The sequence below is a fragment of the Pristis pectinata genome, chromosome 4 (assembly GCF_009764475.1).
Source record: "Pristis pectinata isolate sPriPec2 chromosome 4, sPriPec2.1.pri, whole genome shotgun sequence".
Classification (NCBI taxonomy): domain Eukaryota; kingdom Metazoa; phylum Chordata; class Chondrichthyes; order Rhinopristiformes; family Pristidae; genus Pristis; species Pristis pectinata.
This window is the reverse complement of record NC_067408.1, coordinates 61458728-61475055: the sequence shown is the minus strand read 5'-3', so window position 1 is coordinate 61475055 and position 16328 is coordinate 61458728. Positions and strand designations below refer to the sequence as shown.

Below are 16328 nucleotides of genomic sequence, written 5' to 3'. Positions count from 1 at the left end.
TTTTTAATTTCAAAAATAAACTTTATTCATAATAAAATATATATACCAGAGAAGAAACAGTGCAAAACTTTTACATTCATGGTCAATACATTCAGTAGTGTTAACATATTTTTTTAAAAACCACAGCCACTTACTTGGCCCCCTCTGGTGATATACGATTTCAACATTTAAGGGGCTTCCCCACCCAACTCAGCCCCTCCATGTACGGTAGCAGAAGGAACCTAGACTGTGGTGCTTCCCCACAGAGCCTTTGCATTTGCTGTACCAAGCTTCAGTGCATCCCTCAGCACGTACTCCTTCAGCTAGTTGGCAGCATTCTCTTATGGATATCTCGCTGTGCTGGAAAACAAACAAGTTTCGGACAGACCAAAGGGCGTCCTTCACCGAGTTGATGACCTTCCAACAGCACTTGATGTCTGTCTCGGTGTGTGCCCTGCTTGTAAATCTTCATCCTGCTCATATACCAGAAAATAAAATATTTCCTTTACCCCAATGCAAAACTTTGTCCCATTATAATCAACCTCCAGTGTGCACATTTAATTTACGGTAAACCAACAATGACTAAAAATTGACTGGAATGTCTAACCCAGACAGCTACAAGGAACCAAGGGGATCTGCAATTAACTCTGAAAATAGGTTGTGAGCTGAGAGACAATACTGAAGAGACTATACGTACAAACACAACAAAATGAAGTTGGAATTTAACTGAACCCCTATGGTGTAACTGTCAACAAGATTTACAAGTCAATACATAAAGTAACAACCATGGTTCCTTCAAGTCTGAATTTATCCCCAACAGGTTTTAAGAGTGGTAAACGTTAGAGCAAACCTCATTTGCCTGCTTTTCAGAACACTGATAAACTCAAACTTTCCCCCCATCAAGGTACTTTTGCCGTGATAATGGTCAAACATTTAACAGAATGACTTCTCCAGATAGGTCAATTCATAAATTTGCAACAAGCAGGGTAAAGATGGTATAATCAAATTGTCATTGGTGAATTCTAAAACGAGGGTTCAAATATCGGGAACTTGTAAGGAGCTGTAGGCAGGATTGAACAGCTGTGCGCGTGGGGATAGAATTCTCCAAATAATTGGCAGGATGATTTATGTTTGAAATAATCTAGTTAAAGACTACATTCATTATTTAAAGAGCAACTTGCAATGGAACAGTAGACAGAGATGATCCACTGTACAGATGGGAACAGGCTCCTTCAGGCAGTGAGTTGCATTCAGAGTCCACATTAGAGTTAAGTTACAGTTAAGGATCAAAGCTTTGTAAGATCATGAGTATGCAGCAGTCATATTAGGGTACAAAAGTTTCCATCATATAATCTTCAATACCTTTTTGTATTATATTGTACAATGAATATGTATTATTTTATTTGTAGAGTTTGCTTAATTTTGACAAACTTTTAAATAAGTTCCAGGTTGGGCAGTTCTATGACCCTTGAGCAGTTTTACTAAATTTGGACGGGTTCAGGCCGAACTCAGAGGACAGGTCTAAGAGAGACCTACACACCACATGTTGGTTTGCTTTATTATTATTGTCACATGTACCAAGAAGCAATAAAAAGCTTTTGTTTTGCGTGCCATCCAGACAGATCATGCCATGTAACCATCACATTATCCCAGCCATGACTCCTTGTAACCTGTCTTCGCCGCACCCCATGTAAACACTCACCTCCTTCCCTTCCTGTAACCCTGTCTCTCTTCGCCCCTGGTGTAAATTTGGGAACTTTCCCCTTTACGCACCTTGTGCGAGACCTCCCTCCGCCCTCCAAGTGTCAGGCAGCCTCCCCCATAATGCACAGATATAAATCTTTTATGCCTATCGGTCTACGCAAGTCATACACACACCACTGATGCTGTAACCAAACCAACTCCAAGCCGCCACCATTTGGACTCCTCTGCCGACGCCAACACACGCCGGAGCGGCCTGTTGCCTAAGCAACCACTAATCACGGCCCAGCTGACTCCTCCACGATCCCAGAAGGCAGCGCTGTCGGAAGATCCCAGAATTGAGCCGCATCCATCGTTGCCGGGCAACGGCTTAAACATGGAGACTGAGGGTGAGTGAGAAAAGCGAGATGAGGGCCTCGCAAGTAGTGAGCGTTTGGGAGAGGGGCAGGCAGGGAGACATGGAGCAAGCGTCTGGGAGGAGGGAAACGGGGTGAGAGTCTGGAGCTGGGGGGAGGAAGGTGACGGGGTGTGAGCGAGTGGCGGGAGGAGTGAGAGTGTGGCGGATGGGGGGAGTGAGAGTGTGGCGGGGGGCGGTGAGAGTGTGGCAGATGGGGGAGGTGAGAGTGTGTCAGCTGAGGGGAAAGAGAGTGTGGCGGGGTGGGTGAGAGTTTGGCAGATGGGGGGAGGTGAGAGTGTGGCGGGGGAAGTGAGAGCTTTGCGGATGGGTGGGGGAGTGAGTGAGTGTGTGGCAGATGGGCAGTGAGCATCTGGCATAGTGGCTTTCCTTCCACATCCCAAAGACGTATGGGTTCATAGATTAACTGCCCCTAGAATGTAGGTTAGGGTTGAATCTGAGGAGGCGTTGATGGGACTGGGGAGAATAAAATGTATTAATGTCAGATTGTGTAAAAATGGGTGCTTGATGGTCAGTGCTGATTCATTGGCCTGTTTCTTTGCTGTTCCTCTCTATGATTCTGAGTCCAGAATAGGCACAAAGTTCTACAGTTTTAATATTCAAAACTGTAGTTTGGAACTGAGAGTCACGCTGAAATCCACAGTGTTGGAGAACTGAGCAATTGAGGTGGAGGCCAGAGCAGCAAGATTAGAGCGATCTGAGGTTATATTGAAATCACATCTTTCAGAACTTTAAAAGTTCACACTCGCTTTGGATAATCAAGGTTCCCAAAAGTGGAAATCTGCTCTGTAATGCCCAGATCTGGCGACTAAGTGATCTTATCATGCACATTTTAAGATATTTTTGGTCATCAGTGGCGGTTATCTTGACAAAGTAGAACAAAAATCATCACCAAATCTAATACTGTTGTAGTTACGGGGAACATTGAAGTGTATAAGAGGTGGGTTTACTGGTATCAGGACACCCTGATATTGATTCTGGTTCTGGTGCAAAGTTGTCAATCTGAATTGTTAACGTTGTTTTCTTCACAAGTCCTGCCTGAGTGTTTTCAGCTGTTTGTGTTTGCAAAATACAGTGAAAATGAAATTGAATTGGGTGAATTATGTGGTGCCTTTTGTAGATTGTTACAGTGCATTAAAGAATTCTTTCTTTTTGTTTATAACAATAACAAGAGGGAAAAGAGCAGGAGCCAGCCACACAAGTCCCTGATTCTGAAGCTCCTGATGATGACCAGAAGGATGAGAAGGATAAATATGATGTGCCAGAGCATGAAACTGCTTCAGCTGAAGTGGAAGGTGAAAGCTCATAACCATTTCATTAGTATCATCAAATTTTGTACTGTGTTTCATTCTGGGGGTTGTAAAATTTTGTTAAATTGATGGCTTTACACACTTTTTCCTTTCCACGTTCTTGATGTGCCATCAAGAATATGCAGCACTATTGCCAGCTTGGGATTAGAGCTGCATTGTCAGTTGTCCTGGGGCATGGCTCATTTGGTTCGCCAGCTGGATTCATTGCTTGGCTGTCCCAGCATTAGAGTTCAGTTAGTAGATTGGCTAGCCCTGGACTTAGGTTGGGTGGTCATACTACATCCTGAGTTTGGTTGGTCCACCCAGGGATTGATCTCTGCCTGTCAGTCAGTGTCTTAAGTGTTTGTTTAAGGGGAAATTATTTTCAAATAGTTCACATGCTAACCTTCAGATACCATTTGAAGATGAGCATCAGGAGGGTGGCAACAATTAACCAATAATAAGTAAAAAGGTGTTTTGACCTTTGTCTGCAGATTTGAGTCTGCAGGTTCTGATGATCGGCATTGTTTGAGCTGCCTAGGATTCCCCTGTAGGTCCTCTACATCTTACCAATGCCTCAGATGAAGGGATTTCACTGGGAAATCCATTTGTACCAATGTAATGGTGAAGGCAAATAAAATTAACAAGAAAGGCTTATGATAACATGAATGCCTTCAGGGAGAAAAAAATTAGAAAAGCCTGAAATGTACCACAGTATTGTCTTCATCCAGGAATGTTAGAGCAATAATTGACCTTTCTTTAGCCTATTGTTCAATCAATTTACGACTGATCTGTATCTTGACTCTATTTAACCACCTTTGCTTCATGACCTTTACTTCATATCCTCTACCTGAAATGAGCACTTTAAACTGCTCACTGACAGTAAATAGATCTTATGTCAGATTGATTTAGAAATAACATCCTGCAATAAAGGTGGTTGAATGTGATTTCAAGAATGTCACATTTGGTCAAAATTAATGTTTAAATGATATTGTTGGTGGCAGGCAGCTCTAATTGCATGAGATATAAAATAAGTGAAGAAACAGCAAAATTCATATCCACTCTGTTTTACAGCTGGGGTTGATTAGTCTGCGCACATCAGATAATAGCAATAGAAGAATGGGAGACAGTAGGGAAGAAATTTGTTCACGTTGAACTATAAATAGCATTGTGAGGAGGATCTGTGCCAATTTATCCTAGTGCAATTCATACAAGAAATTTGTGCCATTTTCACATCACCAAATTCTTCAGTCTGCATAGTTATAAGGTCTTTCTGTGTTGTATGAGGGCAGTGCAAGATAATTTCCTATTGTTGTAAAAGCCGGGAGGAGTATTGCCTGTATGTCTAACTCCTATTTCTGTGGAGTGGCATTCTCATCTAAACTGCAGGGGGTCGGGCTTGCCCTTGTCAGCATGTCAGGAGGGGCCTCTCCTTGTCATCACCTATCTTCTTGTTCTCTTATTTCTTTTCCTTCTCCTGTAATGCAATGAGAAACCTGTGACTGGACCACAGTAATATTGTGGAGAATAACAGCAGATGGCACCATTGTGCTGACTTTGCACTTGGAGACATCACTACAACTGCTGAAGATTATACCTCTGAGTTTTATTTAACCTCTTAATTTCAAAGTACAAGCACTCACAGTTTGCACAGTATAGTTCCTCCCCAGCTTACAAACTCCTGACTTGTGTACAGCCCGTACATATGAGTGTTTAGAGACCAACGGTATGGATTTGCCGCCAGCTGCTGCAGGCATCTGCCAGGTGGGAACTCAGTTTGTGGCCACATTTCTGACTTGTGAACTGTTTGGGTTACGAACAGTTCACAGGAATGGAACCTTGTCGTGGAGGACCTGTATTCTACCCATCAAGACACAAGGTGATTGGTCTCAGCCCAGAGTTGTGTAACTTGGGGTTCCCTTGGGTCCTGGGCTTGGAGTCCCTTCTGGTGACTATTGGCCTTGGGTTCTTGTGCTGTCTCAAGTTTTGGTTAGGAGCTAAATCCAGTTATGAGGACCCATCTTCTTCCTATTCCTTCTGTTCTCCAATGGGACTGTTCCACATTGATAGTCTAGTCTAGTTCTGACTCATTTTGGCTACCTTCATCCCATTCACCTGGACTATTGATTGCTGCATCATCAGCATCTATTTATCACTTCATCAATATGTAGCCTCTTAGCTAGTGGCACTGAGCAAGCAAGGTACAGGGGGGCATGTAATTGATTGCTCCTGACATCATTAATACTGGATGAACTGACCTTATCACACAGATATTTCTCTTAGTCTTGGCCTCTGGTTTTATCTATTATCATGAAAATGGCACACAGAGCTAATGAGGTCTTGACTATTACCAGACAGGTCTTTAAAGGAGGCATATTGATAAAGGAACTATGAGAAGATGAAAGACAACCCCCTAGCTTGTTCTCCCTAAAGTGTTCTCCAAGAACCTTATGGATCATTCGCCACCTCCGTACATGGCTACATCCAGATGTCTGTTAAGGCTGAACACACTTTCCAATCTTCTGTTCCACGATTGTCATTTTCAACCCTGACTACCCCAGCACCAAAGAGGAAGACCCTCCTAGTACTCTGTCCCAGTCTGTAAAATTTCATTTTGAGGATTACTTTAGTCATCAGCATGTCATAGATTGCGGTGGTAATTACTTCTCCAGCATTTCCAGGAGTTCTACAGAAGGTATTTTTTATTAGTCACATGTACATTGAAACACACAGTGAAATGCATCTTTTGCACAGTGTTCTGGGGGCAGCCTGCAAGTGCCGCCATGCTTCTGGTGCCAACATAGCATGCCCATAACTTCCTAATCTGTACGTCTTTGGAATGTGGGAGGAAACTGGAGCACCCAGAGGAAACCTATGTAGACACGGGGACTGTGTTTGCATTTGTTGTAGCTGCCAAACTATGGTAGGCATCTCAGACTGCATACAGATGATTGAACTGTGCAAGGTTTCTGGATACATGGTGTTGGGACCATGAGCACCTTTTGATGATAGTTATACACAACACATGCACTTTCAGGAAGTGGTGGACTTTCCTGTTAGTAAACAGCTCCCGCACCAAAGGTGCATCGTGCAGTTTCTGGACTTATGGGAAGCCCATAATTGGGTCAAACCTGCATCTATACACCACCTGTTTCTCTTTGTTCCTGAGGAATGAACGAAGCAACACATACAGCAGTGTGCTGCAAACCATTGGACGTGGCACAAATCAGTCAAATCTGGAATGATGCAGAGAATGTGAACGTCAGAGCAACTGAATTTTGTGTCAGACAGGCTGAGTGGTTCAAGCACTTTCGTAGGTGGCAGATCTCAGTAATGTTTTGAAAATATTACTTTCTGCATATATTGCATTTTGGACATGCACCTGAGGTTCTTGAGGAGTAGGCCCTCCTGTCCTGAACCCTCTTCCCCTTTGGCTCTCTTTTGGTAAAGAGATCTTATTTTCAACCCTTTTCAACATTCCTGGTCATGCTGGGGATACATTGATGGGCATCTCAGACTGCATACAGCTTCAAACACAGCTCAGTTATGCCCAACAAGCTCTCCTCCGTGGCGTCCTTCAACAAATCTGAAATGTTCGAAGATCTTATCTGATGGCATGGGTGCAGAACTATTGCGTGCTGTTCAGAACGATTTCCTGTACGTGGTCCACATTGTGTTAGTTATATATACAATACTCATTGTGACAGGACTGGCATCAAATGAACAGTAGGCGATCAATGATGTCGTTGCTGAATTTTGGGTGCATGTATGGGTTGTGTTCTTAATGTCTCTATGCCAATTGCAATTAAGATTGCCCACAAATTGTGCAGTTTAAAAAAAAATGCACCATATAGTCTTCTGTCCTTAGGAATTTGTACTTATTGTCTGACAGGTAGCTTGGCTGTATTTCAACTGTATTAATGTGCAGTATTTGTAGGCAAACCAAATGGTTGTGTTGTTAATTACAGAGAAGCAGGATATAAAAGAAACCACAAAGCCAGAAGAAAGAATACTCTCAGATGACTTTTTCTATGACTATGAGGAACTATGCTCAAAGCCATTCATTTCACCAGAAACACCGATACCAAACAATCTGCTTACCTTTCTGTATCCTTTGTAGGACTGTAGAAATGATTTATACTGGGTTCCAACCAAATGTTTATGAATTCTAATTGGAGTACATAAAATGGATATCAGCATCAGTTAATGTTACTGTACAATAAATTTGTTATAAAATGAATCAATATACAGTAAATGTTGTTTCTGAATGAATTGCAGTGTAGTGTAAATTTAATTGATATTAAGATAAGTTGAATCAACTGAAGTTTGTTTCTGATCTTCCACCACCTTGATTATTGTCTTGCTTAACCATTTTTGATACCAGCCATTCTTTTGGCTATGACAGTACTCGGCGAGTAAACTTACAACTCATTGGTGGAGAAACTGTCATGTTTGTGGCTGGCAATCTGGTGATTTTCTTGGATATTAAGACCAAGGAGCAAAAATATATTCGAAGCAGCAGTGGAGGAGGCATTGGCATTCTGATGGTAATATTTCATTCCCCCAGTGTCAAAATACAGTAATTAGAGCAACATACTTCATTTACATAGCAATGAGAAAATTGGCTGCCTTTGAAACCACCTAAATATTTAGTATTTAATTTGATTAATTGCAAATTAAAGTACTTTGAAATTTTGCTTTTGAGTATGTAATCCAGGTTGACATTCCCAGTATAGCATTGATGGAGTGCTGCACTGTCAGAGGAACCATTTTTATTTGGATGATATGTTAAGCTGTATCCCCTGTCTACCTTTGTGCCACTATTTTAAAGAGGACCAGTGGGATCCCTCCAGTGCACTGACCAATGCTTATCTATCAATTAACATAATATACGAATAACAGAGGAAGATGATTAACTGCTAATTTATCTTATTATAACTATTCCTTGAATCTTGGTGTTCTTAAATTTATTGCTACTTTTCTCTGTATCACGCCAGTGCTTGCACTCTGAAAGTAGTTTATGGTTAAATTGGTAAATAAATTGGTTTATCATTGTCACATGTACCAAGGTACAGTGAAAAACTTTGTTTGGCATGCCATCCATACAGATCATTTCATTACAACAGTGCATTGAGGTAGTGCAAGGGAAAACAATAACATAATGCAGAATAAAGTGTTACAGTTACCAAGAAAGTGCAGTGCAGGCAGACAATAAGGTGCAAGGCTTAATGAGATAGGTTATAAGGCACTTGGGGATATTCTGAGGACATGCAAGTTCATATTTCCTCTTGGGTTGGTCACACAGTGGACAGATAAATGACAAATGAATCTGAATCCTAATTATATCAAAAATTAATCTGAATTTATATAAAGAGGTTTTGAACGCCTAGGTTGGCAATTGCGAAATGATTCAAAAAATTTAATAGATGGTTAAGGTATAAAGACAAAGCAATTGAACTGTTATGCTTGGAAGTGATGCTGAAAGTTTAGACTGTTTACAGAATCAATATAATGATTTGTTTAAGTAAAGATGAGTAACCAAACTAGTTATAATGTACTGGGCTAATAGTGGATTAGAGAAGCTCAATTTCTAATTGTGAGTTAATAAGGAATCCCACTGGCTGAATAACATATTTATCTGCTTTAACTCAAAACAGTGCTGGGTGGGCCAGTGAATCAGAACTGGAAGGGAGATAATGCAGTAGAACATCTAAAAGCAATCGGCACAGCATGCAGGATAAGGGCAGCAGATACATCACCTACAGTTTCCCCTCTAAGCTTCATACCATCATGATTTGGAAATATATTGCTGGTTCTTTATTGATGCTGGGTCTAAATCTGGAACCATCCTCTTGAACAGTTTTGTAGGACTATCTTCACCTGTAGGACAGCAGTGGTTCAAAAGGCACATCACCTCCATCTTCAAGGGCAATTGAGGTTGATCAAAATAATGCAGGCCTTGCCAGCAATATTCAGAACATTAATACTTGGAAAAAAACCTGAAATATTCAATATATAATCAGTCACAAGATTGTAGCCTTGATGGCCTAAGCAACCTTATTCTCTCCTGCCCTTACAGTGAATAGGTTATTGTACTTGTTTGCTCATGGTAAAAAAATTTCTCACTCCATTTTAAAACCTCTTTAAAAACAAAAATACACTGCAAAAGCAGGGGAGTTTTCCAAAGTCACTGGCACAAAGTAGACACTGTCAATCATCCAATTTATCCAGTTAATTCCTCTTTTGTTGTTCACCCTTGCAGGTTCATCCTAGTGGAAATTATTTTGCTCTAGGTGAAAAGGGCACCAAGCCCAATATCATTATCTATGAATATCCTTCCCTGAAGCCATACAGAATCCTGCAAGGTGAGTGAAATTCTGTGGCCAATTATGTCTTTTAATGCATCTGATTTTCATTTCCCCATAATTCATGGATGTGTCTTCAGTTGCTTTTGCCCTAAGCTCTGGAATTCCCCCTTAAACTTTCTCTGCATTGCATTATCTCCATTCTCCTTGAATTCTCTTTTTGATCAAGCATTTGGTTACCTGCACTATTGCCATTCTTTGGTATGTGTCTGCTTTTATCCCATCTAAATACTCCTTTGATGGTCCTTGGAGCAGTTTACTTTTTCAAGTGCGCTATATCAATGCAAGTTAATATTGCTCTTAGTGGAAATACTGTTGCTGAAAGAGGGAATGGGAAGGAAATTGTTCCATTTTTTTCCACAGTCCAACTTTTGTAGCCACTGTATCATGCAATGCCATTCACCATGGTAACTTGCCACACTACTGCATGCAGTGGCAAAGTATGATACTGATCATGGTGGGTCAGCATAGACCCAGAACCATACACCAGAAATGGGGAGGGGGAGAAAGAAAAATAGAAGTGTAGAGACTGAAGGGATTGCAAACTGAAGTTAGAGACACAGTCAGATGCACAACAGCTGTGGCAGGGTTTGCATGCCATTACCTCCTATAAGGCGAAACCTAACAGCATAAATGGCAGTGATGCTTCACTCCCCAATGAGCTCAATGCCTTTTATGCTTGCTTTGAAAGGGAGAATGACGCGAAACCCACAGCATCCGGCAACTCTGTGATCTCTGTCTCAGAGGCCAATGTCAGAACATCCCTCAAGAGGTGAACCCTCGCAAGGCGTCAGGCCAGGTACTGAAAACCTGTGCTGACCAACCGGATGGAGTGTTCAAGGATAACTTGAACCTGTCACTGCTGCGGACTGAGGTTCCCATCTGCTTCAAAAGGGCAGCAATCATACTGGTACCCAAAAAGAGCAGTGAGCTGCCTCAATGGCTATTGCCAGGTAGCACTCACATCTACTGTGATGAATTGCTTTGAGAGGTTGGTCATGGCTAGAATTACCTCCTGCCTGAGCAAGGACCTGGACCTGCTGCAATTTGCCTCCCGCTACAGCAGGTCTACAGTGGATGCAATCTCACTAGCTCTCCACTCTGCTTTGGAGCACCTAGACAACAGCAAAACATGTGTTAGACTGCTGTTTATCGATTACAGCTCGGCATTCAACACCATCATCCCCTCTGTATTAATCAACAAGCTTCAAAACCTGGGCCTCTGTATCTCTCTCTGCAACTGGATTCCTGACTTCCTTATTGCGAGACCACAGTCAGTGTGGATCGGTAATAACATCTCTTCCTTGCTGACAATCAGCACAGGCACACCTCAAGGATGCGTGCTTAGCCCACTGCTTTACTCTCTCTACACTCATGACTGTGTGGCTAGGCACATGTATAAATTCACCGATCACACTACTGTTGTTGGTAGAATCTCAGATGGGGACGAGGAGGCGTACAGGAGTGAGATAGATCGGCTGGTTGAGTGATGTCACAACAACAACCTCGCGCTCAATGTCAGCAAGACCAAGGAATTGATTGTGGACTTCAGGAAGGGGAAGTCGGAAGAACACACACCAGTCCTCATTGAGGGGTCAGCAGTGGACAAGGTGAGCAGCTTCAAGTTCCTTGGAGTCAACATCTCAGAGGATCTATCCTGGGCCCAGCATATTGAAGAAGGCACATCAGTGGCTCTACTTCATTAGGAGTTTGAGGAGATTTGGTATGTCACTAAAGACTCTTGCAAATTTCTGTGGTGGAGAGCATTCTGACTGGTTGCATTACCGCCTGGTATGGAGGCTCCAATGTGCAGGATCACAAGAAGCTGCAGAGGGTTGTAGACTCGGCCAGCTCCATCACGGGCACAACTCTCCCCACCACTGGGGACATCTTCAAGAAGCAGTGTCTCAAAAAGGCGACATCCATCACTATGGACTCTCACCATCCGGGACATGCCCTTTTCTTGTTACTACCATTGGGGAGGAGCCTGAAGACCAACACTTAATGATTTAGGAATAGCTTCTTTCCCTCCACCATCAGATTTCTGAACCATCTGTGAACCCATGAACATCATTATTCCCTATTCCTTTTTCTTTTGCACTATTTATTTATTTTGTAATTTATAGTAATTTTTTGCACTGTATTGCCACTGCAAAACAACGAATTTCATGACATACATGTAAGTGATAATAAACCTGATTCTGATTCTAAACTGAATTAATGTAACATGGAAAGAAAGGGAGATAAAAACAGAATTGGTGATGGAGCAAGAGCAACACATTGACAATAGACATAATTAAGAGAGCTCACACATTCTTTGACCTTATGTGTGTTATGCTTTAGGGTATTGTGAAGAGTGTTTTCCTAACGCTGCAATCGCAAGACATCATTCTTCATAAAAATGACACTTTCATTCTGAATGCGATAGCCTGGAATCTTCAATGAAAATGAAGTTAAGGGCATCAGGCTTTTTCTGATGTGACCAGAACTTCAACTGTAATAACTGTTATAAATATTATTAAAAAATGAATAACAGCAGATGCTGGAAATTTGACACAACAACAGTAAATGTGGGAAATACTCAGGTGGTGAGGCAGCATTTAAAAACTTTTAAACCTTGTTCATACAGCACGGTAACAGGCCCTTCTGGCCCAACGAGCCCATGCCACCCAATTAAACCCATGTTAACCTACTAACCCGTACATCTTTGGAATGTGAGGAAACTGGAGCATGCGGAAGAAACCCACGCAGTCACGGGGAGAATGTACAAACTCCTTACAGATAGCAGTGGGAATTGAACCCCGGTTGCTGGCACTGTAATAGCATTATGCTAACCATTACGCTACCATTGCCACTCTCTGTGAAGAGAGAAACAGAATTAACATTTTAGGTTGATGACATGCCACCACAATATAAAAATGATGTCATTCTAAGAAGGGTCATAATCAGCAGTCACAAATTTAAGTTACTTGTCAAAAAAGCTTGAGAGAGGTGAAAAAGATTTTTTTAACACTGCAATATAGACTTTGTAGCTTGAAGAATGGAAGGAAATTCAATAATAATAATGAAAAGGAAATTTAAAAAAATATACAAATCGAAGAAAAGTGGAGAGGATTAAGAATAATTGGATAGTCCCTTCAAAGAGCTGTTGCAGGCATGAAGGGCAGGCTGTATGATTACATAATCAAGATCTGCAGGTTTGGCGCTAATTGTAAGGATAACAAGTGACAGATTAATGTTTCTGTAGGGAGAGTGAGGGGTAGCCTGGGGCTCCTGTAAAGGCAATAAGATATTGAAGGTAATAACCTACAACGGCAACCCACCGCATTATGGTCATTCAGGTTACAGAAATTCAGCCTTATGGAATTCACAATTTGGTACTCAAAAGAGTGAGATACAGAATAAAATTCATTCTTACAGAACTTATGTGAGGGAAAAAATTAAATAAATAAACATGAAATGTCAAAGAAACCGCAAATTTTGTCTTCTTTTTTCAACCTGCATTTCTTGACACATGCGCAAATAATTTGGCTTTCTTTTTAGTGCAGTAGTTTCATTTTTTAGCTAGCTGTTCCCCCGCGGCCCCCGCAGGAGTTTTCCATATTATTTATCCTCCAGATGTCTGAAACAGAGCCAGCAAGTTTAAGTGCAAGTTGTAAACCTAAACAATTACTGGATGTAAAACTTGATATTTTACAAAGGTTTAATGCTGGAGAGAAACTTTGTGCAGTAGCTAAAGCTGTGGGGCTTGCAACAGCATCTGTAGTTGCTTGTCTCCAAATGCAGCTGCTGGCCACTTAAGAAATTTGCTTTGGAAACTGACATGGTAATCTCTTAAGTGGCCCCCTACAATGAACCAGCAGCAGAGGTACTAAAACGTCCCTTAGGAACGCATCTCTACTTACAACATGGGATTCAATGGGAAATAGAGTTTCACGTTATGGAAAATTGCAATACGGATGGTTTTCTAAGAATGCAACCCCTCCATAATTGTGGAGTCCATATTCTGCCATGACAGTTCCTCCAGCTTACTGACCTAAGCTGTGGTGATGCACTATATTGACTATATAACTTACATATACAATGTATATGACAAAGATTGTCTCACTCAATTTCTAAGCTGTTTCTGCTTAACACAGCCTTTGTTTACCTCAAATCTGAATCTCTTGCTATTTACTGAACAGGAAATAAATGCAAAGAAATATGATCTCTTCATTAGTTCAGTTGGGTTTGGACAAGGCATGTGAGTTTATACCATTGGTATTGGTTTATTATTGTCATTTGTACCGAGGTACAGTAAAAAAAACTTGTCTTGCATACTGATCGTACAGATCAATTCATTACACAGTGCAGTTACATTGGGTTAGTACAGAGTGCATTGAGGTAGTACAGGTAAAAAACAATAACAGTACAGAGTAAAGTGTCACAGCTACCGAGAAAGTGCAGTGCAATAAGGTGCAAGGTCACAAGAAGGTAGCTCATGAGGTCAGAGTCCATGTTCAGTGATACATCTGCAGAGATATGGGAAAAAGTTTACAGGTGTACCATGAGAGTGAATATCTTGCCTCCTGCTCCATCTGCATTTAAATCAGTTAAGACTGTAACATGTCACTGAGTGAATACGGTTTCCTCTCTGACTTTCTCAATGACTAATACAGCCTTGCTAATGTTTACCACATCCACTCTGCAAGCATTACAGATATGACCGTAATTATATCACACAACAAGCCAGCATTTATTGCTCTTTCCTAATTGGTACTCCTTAATAACAGATTGCAGTAGCTAAAGAAAAGAGTACCAAGATTTTGACCCAACAATGACGAAGCAACAGCAGTTTCTAACTCGGAATGATATGTGACTTAGAAGTGATCATGTTCCTTTGTGTTTGTTCACCTTGTTGCTGGTGGTAGAAGTTACATGATTGAGAAGTGCTGTCAAAGACGCCTAGCCGAGTTGCTACATTAAATAGTAAACACTGCTGGTGGTGGAGGAATTAATGTTTAATGTGGTGAATAGTGTGCCAATCAAATGGATTACTTTGGAGCTAGATGGTATTGAGCTGTTTAGTTAGTTTTAAGCTGTGGTTGGAGATGCAATCATCCAGACAAGTCCATAGTTTTCTATTACACAACTGACTTTATGTTGTGCACTTAGTGACCATACTCCCTTTACCCCTATAACTAGAGTACTGTGGTTAATTCTGGACATCATTGACATTGTTTGGGCGGCAGCTTGGATTCAGATGAATATCACTGGAGCCTCATTTAGGCTGGTATTGAAAAGAATATTTTCCACATTTTTCATGTCCTTTACCATTCTCTTAACCTATCTATGTCCCCGAAGCCTATCTGCATCCTCCTTGCAGCTCATGCTGCCACCCTGCTTTGTATAAGATTCTTGAACCAAGAATCCTTGAATCAAAGGCGAGAATTTCACTGATCACTATGGCTCATGTACTTAAAAAATATTATGTGTTGATGGATAGCTTATGTTTTTTCTATTTCTTCATCATTGTTCAAAACATTTCAAGCCATTCTTTTTTAAGATATTTAGATATGTCAATCAATTGAAAATGGTGTGCTCAAAACAAATTGTTGCAACAGAATAGTGATAGAAATTCAAATGGCTGTTAAATTATTGGAGCCCCTACTTTACTGTTCAGGATAGTTCGGGTACTTGGTTTTAAGTAAATAGAAATTCAAAGCTTAATTAGTTAATCATAGTATTTGGAAAATTATGTAGTGTTTTGAAGTTTTGATTCGAGGTCCAGAAATCAATACAGTTAATCTACTCTCAGATTGTTTAGAAATTCCGATGGCTCAGCATCTAGCTAACTGGGGCCCCATTTCCTGCATTCCCTTTAAACTAACTGGTTTCACTGAAAAAAATTATTATACTACTGTGTAATATCAAAAAAAAAGTGAATTAAAAGTGTCTCAGGGTAATTTTAGAGGTAAAGTCCTATATTCTAGAAAATCTGCCAATCTGGTACCACTGAAGTTTTGAAGTTCCCAGATTATCAGAGTTTGACTGTAGTAAGTAAATAGCTATTTATTTCTCTTTTGATTGTCTAGTATTTTATGAATTATATGGCTGTGAAGTGAGAAACAGACAATAATTGTGCGATAGATCGCCAGTTTAGTTGTTGCCATGAACAAGGTTACTGTGGGAAATAATCATTGTGTCTATCTCCTTTCCAGGAGGAACTGAGAGAGCCTATGGTTTTGTTGACTTTAACTCGTCGGGTAACCTGCTAGTCAGCGTAGGGGAGAACCCAGATTACATGGCCACCATTTGGAATTGGAAACAGGAAAAAATAGTGCTACGCTCAAAAGCCTTTTCACAGGATGTTTATCGGATTACCTTCTCTCTAGAAAATGAAGAACAACTGACCTCCTCAGGAGCAGGACACATCAAGTATGTGATCAGTCCTGGGTTACATCTGTGCTGTGTATGGTTTAACAGTTGGTCAGTTAATTTTGATTGCACAAGCCTAGAAGATCAGCATCCATGGAAAATGTCCATGCTGCTATTTCATATTCCTATGTGATCAAAGCAAATGAAGGTTGCAAAATCACC

General features: G+C 40.9%; 1 protein-coding gene across 1 annotated transcript in view; it reads left to right on the top strand.

The window, feature by feature from the left end:
* The first annotated feature begins 2056 nt into the window (after window positions 1–2056).
* The window catches only part of LOC127569640 (cilia- and flagella-associated protein 44), a 117689-nt gene continuing 103417 nt past the window's right edge, over window positions 2057–16328 (top strand). Inside the window, exons 1-6 of the mRNA XM_052014440.1 lie at window positions 2057–2069; window positions 3268–3390; window positions 7353–7491; window positions 7769–7931; window positions 9647–9749; window positions 15950–16166. Of these exons, the coding sequence (XP_051870400.1) occupies window positions 2057–2069; window positions 3268–3390; window positions 7353–7491; window positions 7769–7931; window positions 9647–9749; window positions 15950–16166 (758 nt within the window). The remainder of the gene's footprint in view (window positions 2070–3267; window positions 3391–7352; window positions 7492–7768; window positions 7932–9646; window positions 9750–15949; window positions 16167–16328) is intronic.